We start from the raw sequence: 6,000 nt of genomic DNA, 5'->3' as shown, positions 1-6,000 counted from the left end.
AAACGGCCCAAACGGCCAATAAACTACAATTCCTGGGCCAGAAACCATTCCTCTTGTGGAAGATAGGCTACCTAGTGCTTATCACTCCCACTGATAGGCTAGAAGGCTTCCCTCCAACGCAGAAAGGCTTGGGGGGCTCAGAAGCTTACAAACAGTCCTGGATACAGCAAATCTGTATCTAGACCAGACTAGTTACAGGAAAGGTGGGAAACAAGCTTAGAACTTTGTTTTTTGCTTTGTTTTTTTTTTTTACAGAAAAGCAGCTAAAACAGCAGTAAAAAACAATTCAAATGCAGTGCAAGCTCGCACACTTGAGTGTGTAGCAATATTAAAGCAAATGCAGTTTAAATAAATGCAATTAAATTAAAAAATGACTAAAAACAAGTGCAGAAAGCAGTAAATTGGGAAAAAATCAAAACAGAGGCACTTAGAGTATGTCCTTCTCCTTCCTGATGCTCTTACAGTCTAAAGTCCACCAAATGTGGATCCATGGAGCTTAAACAAGAACAAACCCCGTGCAAACGTGGGCTCTTAAACCAGAAAGTTAAAAGCAATGGAAAAACTGCCCAAACAGCCAATAAACTACAATTTCTGGTCCAGAAACCACTCCTCTTGTGGTAGATAGGCCACCTAGTGCTTACCACTCCCACTGATAAGCTAGAAGGCTTAATTAACAAGAAACATTTATCATTTTATAAAGATTTTAGAAAACTGTTGACATAGAATAAGGTTAAGCAGAATATGAACTATCAAGTTCTGATCCCTCTGGTAAGTGTGAAAGAAAAAAAAGCTGAGGAGGGGATTGTATGACATATCTATTTATGAATGTCTGATGTCAGCAAAGAATACGTGGACCTTAATGACAAGAAGGCAGACCCAGGAGACTTCTGAATTTTTGATCAATGAGCTATATACCTACAAAGGCAGGAATGTCACCATATAAGATGAGAACTCTGCGGACTGAAAACCCACAAAGAATGTTATCATTTCCATTTCTTTTAAATTTCCACCAGTCTCTGGAATACCACCAGTAAATGTTACTGCAAGCTAAAAATAAGTACCTTCGTAAAAAATCTTTGGACAGCTTTTGATCAAGTTTTTGGGTATGTAACCATCTTTTTAAATTCTGGAATTAGTCAGTTTTGTTAGACTCTAACAGGGAAAGCTTATCATTGTATTGCATTAGCCACATCATGTGTTTAGTTGTCATTTGGCAGGGAGTAGTAATGAAACAAACCTTTGTAGTTTTTAACATTTTGCACATCTTGACAAAATATTTAGTAATATCACAATGCAAGTTATACTGCTGAGATAAAAATAGGCACATTTTACCAGCTAAAATATTAAGTACACTTAACTTCACACTTCCCTTCTGACTATGATAGCAGTAAAATATGTTTATGCTGTCATTAGTACTTCATTTTTCAGGAGATAAGCAATTGTTGCACTGGACTTAAGATGATGGGAAACAAGTAAAAGATATCAGGCAAACACTTTGGCAGCAACCAAGAGAAATGTTTCTTTATTTAAACAGCACTGTGTAGTTGTCTTTTGTGAATTAAATAATTAAAAGATGTGAAGCCACCCCCCCCAAAAAAAAGACAATAAATCATGCTGTGGCCCATTAATACTGATCTTCCAGCACAGTGAAACTCTCTTTTGTAAAGTATTGATTGACTGACAATATTTCTATAGAGGGTCACCATTATATGAACAGCCAGCTTGGTACTTCAGTTATCCCAATGTTAACTGCCTAAAAAGGGATACAACAGCAGTTTAACTAAGGCTGTGGCCCTATCAGTAGCATTTATGGGGTCCACCATATAAACGTATGTGCTAACAAACCAGAAATTGTATTAAAAGTAAAAGCAGTTCCCAAATTAACTGTGTAAATGACATTTTCTATTTCTAGACTTTTGGTATTAACTGTGTCAGATAAAGTGATACTAAAATGAATACTTGTACCGTCATTATGATCTCAGCAGGGCATTACATACATAAAAAAAGGAAATGGTGTCCCACCATCTCTCACACTATAGCCATATAGTTTGGCATATGTCAGTGCATTTGGCTATCCGGACTGAAAACTGGACGTCTTTGGAAATTATTACTGCTGGGTTCCCGTCTCTGCCAACAAATAAATCATAACAAAGCCAAAAAATGCAAACTGTTGATAAATATCAGAAAATCAAAGCGAAATTCAAAAAATAAGGTGAACACAAGATATGCAAAATCAGCCAGTTAAACCTGTAAATATATTGTATTTTTCATAGCAACCTACAATATATACATTGCTTTTTCATCATATGAAAAAAAATCAGGCTCTCCACAGAATAAAAAAGCACTTAGTTTAAAAGTTCAACAGTATACAGTAGGGTGTGCACTTAAAATACTAAAATGTTTACATGCAGCAAAGATACGACAGTTGGTTTCAAGAAACTGAATTTTGATTCAGAATAAATGCTTGGCACAATTTCAATTTATTCTTTTTTTAAATTAAAAAGGAAAAATAAAATACTGAAACAAACCTGAATTTCAAGTATTACAGGCTCCTCAACAAAAGCATCATGAACGCAATAAAACATCACGCAGAATATATATCTATAATCACTTTTCCTTTTTACAAGTACTTTTAAACTTTTTAAAAATGTCTTTATACAATTTGTGTTGAAAGTCCTTTATACAGTCACATTATTATTGCATTGTTTTTGCATATCTTGTGGGGCACACACATACACACACACTCACAAAAAAAAAAAAAAAAAAAAAAAAAAAAACATCAGCTTTTAAAACTGCATACTCTGCAGATGTGCTTGTTGCTCATTCTCACTCTCTCTCTCCTGCTCCAAATAAAGTTGGACTCTTATCTCGCACCAGACCGATTGCGGCCTGCCCACAGCCCAAGCAGCTGTCTGTGGCATGAGCTCATCTGCCAGATAATTAAAATACAGACTTTTGTTTTGGAACCTTAAATTAAAAAAAAAAAAAAAAGACCCTTAAAAGCTCCTTGTAGTCCTGCTACTTATTCTGTGTGCACAAGCCTGGAAATATTAATAACTAATTTAGTCCTTTAGCTAGTGCCTTTGGAATTCATCAACTTCATCCTATGGGTATAATTGGTCTTTTCCGTCATCATTACTGGCCATAGATGTCTACTTAAAACTGTTCTTTCCATGCAATTTGTCCCATTCCAGATGACTAGTATAAAAGAAGGTTGTTCTGTTTCCAGTCTTGCACATTCTTCTGATCAAACTTTTTTTAATGAATGTTCCCAGTTTTTCTTGTAAATGTTTACTAACCTAATACAGAGTAATGTGAGCTATTCTTAAAGTACTTAAATTAAAATAAAACAAAACAAACAAACAAAAAAAAATAAATATGGTGGTTATCCAGAAATTTTTTAACAAAAACAAGCAACCTTGCAAACTAGCAAACCTTTAAGTACATGCTGGAAAAAAATGATCAGTCTGACGAAACAAAACATACATGAGAAAGAGCTGGCCATCACCTTGCCTCTGCATGGTCTGTTGCAGCAGTATGCTACCATGCATTAATAGAGTACTACACCTTCAGGCTCCAGGATGCAATGCCTTTGAATTAAAAGAGGTAATCTGTGGCAGAAGGCTCGATCCCGCCCCTCCAAAATAGCGTGCAACTCTTGGACGGTCCACACTGCAGAATATGTGCAAACGGTTATACACAGGTGAACAAGACCCGTTTTTTTTTTTTTTTTCTTTTCATTTTTTTTCCCTTTTTTTTTTAAATTTTTTTTTTGGGAGACTGAGTCATAATTTGGCCAAGGCTGCCTGCAGCAGGCTCAGTGTTTCCTTCCTGCCCTATACAGGGCCAGGAACCGGGGACCGCCACCACTGCCTCATTTCCAGCTACTGGCACAAGCAAAATATTCCATCTGACCACCACTTTGGGCTCTTTCAACCCCACTCTATGACTCGTAAGGACATGAATGAATGAAGAATGCTGCTCCGGTTACGCCAGGTCACGAGAACAGTGAGGCACTTCTGAAACAAACCCCGATTGAAACATTAAAATAAGTTGAATAAAAAATACGTCTTTACCAGGCTGTTACAGATTACTGATATAAACCCTGTCATCTCTAAAGACATCTTCATTTCTCCTACAAATATCCTCTTGTTCCTCATCACTGTCCATACACTTTGCAAATGGTACTAGACTGCCATTGGGACTAGACTTGGCATTGCCATTAAGAATGTTATCAGCAGCATCCTCCATTTCTTCGATTGTCATATCACAGGCATCTGCAATCTCTTGGGTTGTGGCCTCAATAAACTTTGGGTCTTGTGCAAACTGGACCAGCCCTTCTGAGATCAGCACCTTTAAGAGACAGATATGGAGAAGACAAAAAAGAAATGAAGCAGAAATTAGTTCTGTAATGTTTATTCAAGAATCAATTTATTCTATTAACTACTGTTTGTACTTGCATAACTGTTGATGGCACACATTTTGGATTCCTTAAATGTCATGTAGTTAGTTTGGCTAATAAAACTAGATACAAATAATTTATTTTTCTGATCATATTATACAAACCATTGTTAGTTCAGCATGCTGTTTAGTCAGCATACTTTTCTAGTGCTTACTTACAGCACCAAAATATTATGGATATAAGTTGTCTATGCCTTGTTCATTCTGTATGTATGATACATATGTTGTAACTGGTCTGATTATGGTTATATATATTTCCAAATGTTTGTGTCCTAGTTTGGTGTGATATTCTGTTCTCTTAGTAGACAATGCTAATGATGGATTTCAGATCCATGACTGACTTAAATCAAAACAGAAATAACTGACAAATTGAAACAGAAAATTTCTAGAGAAAGCTCTAACATGTTAAGTGGCTGTTTTTGCAAAAAGAAGGTTTTCCTCAAACAGTTCTCAGTAAGAATAGCTGAACATGCTCCTTCTTGCTATGTTTCTTGAAGGACTGGTACTTCTCTCAACATAAACCACAGCTGTTTCAACAATAAATAATATTCATATATTATATAAAAGGAGAGCTTTGTGGCTTTCCATCCTGAAAAACAGGCAGTTCAACTAGCTGTCACTGAACCCTCATTTAAACTGCCAAAGGATGTGCTTAGTTTCGCTACTGTAATCCTCTGATTGCTCATATTTTAGTGCTCTACTAAGTTTCAAATCATGTGGCAGACTCCAAATGTCAGGTGTGACACTAGTTTGTATCTGTTGTGTGATTTAGATTAAATGCATGGAACATTTTACTGTCATGTGTATCTCCCACATATCTGGCACACAAGGCTTTCAACAATTATCTTCTGCTTGACCTGTTGTAACCAAAAATACACGATACAGAGTTGCTTAGCTACAGCTTTAGCTGCATGCTCCATACAACATCCTGGCTTACCCACATCTTTAGAAGGCTCCCTTTCAAATGCTGAATATCCTTTGGTGTTACTTCTTCTATGAAAACAAAATGACAAGGAAATTGTCCAGAGAACTACCAAGTCATTACAACACAGAGATAGAGATGAATTATCGTAAGTTGTTAAAATCATGTATTGCATTTACTAGTATTTATCTCACCCATATTTTTACTTCCTTTCTAACACTCTTTTTGTTAACCCTGGAAATGTGGAACCAACCTTCTTGTTATTAAATCAAATTAAATAAAATTGTTAGTAAATCAAATAAAATTAAATAAAATTGTTATTAAATCAGTCAACTCTTCTTCATTTTTTCAACAAACCCAGGGCTTAACCCTATACAAAATACCACAGTTAATTCATCCCCTTCCTCCAGCCAATTACCCATTACTAGACCAAAAACCAGCCTATTAATACTATGTTTAAATATTCGGAGCATTAACAATAAGGTATATTTACTGCATGCATTGCTATCCACCTACTCCCCTGACATACTTTGTCTAACTCAAACCTGGTTGAAGTCCACAACAGCTGACGATGAGTTCCTCCCTACTGGATGCAACGTACTATTCCATGAGAGACT

General features: G+C 36.0%; 1 protein-coding gene across 5 annotated transcripts in view; it reads right to left on the bottom strand.

The window, feature by feature from the left end:
* Window positions 1-1,494: 1,494 nt before the first annotated feature.
* Window positions 1,495-6,000, bottom strand: part of LOC122815212 (voltage-dependent L-type calcium channel subunit alpha-1C-like) — a 2,602,552-nt gene continuing 2,598,046 nt past the window's right edge. For all 5 annotated transcript variants that reach the window (XM_044087523.1, XM_044087521.1, XM_044087522.1 and 2 more), the window contains one exon: window positions 1,495-4,353. In XM_044087523.1, the coding sequence (XP_043943458.1) occupies window positions 4,084-4,353 (270 nt within the window). In that variant the 3' untranslated portion in view covers window positions 1,495-4,083. The remainder of the gene's footprint in view (window positions 4,354-6,000) is intronic.

This window comes from Protopterus annectens, chromosome 11.part0, assembly GCF_019279795.1.
Source record: "Protopterus annectens isolate FY-2018-M chromosome 11.part0, PAN1.0, whole genome shotgun sequence".
NCBI classification, from domain to species: domain Eukaryota; kingdom Metazoa; phylum Chordata; order Ceratodontiformes; family Protopteridae; genus Protopterus; species Protopterus annectens.
Note: the sequence above shows the minus strand (reverse complement) of the source record. Positions and strands in the feature narration are given on the sequence as shown.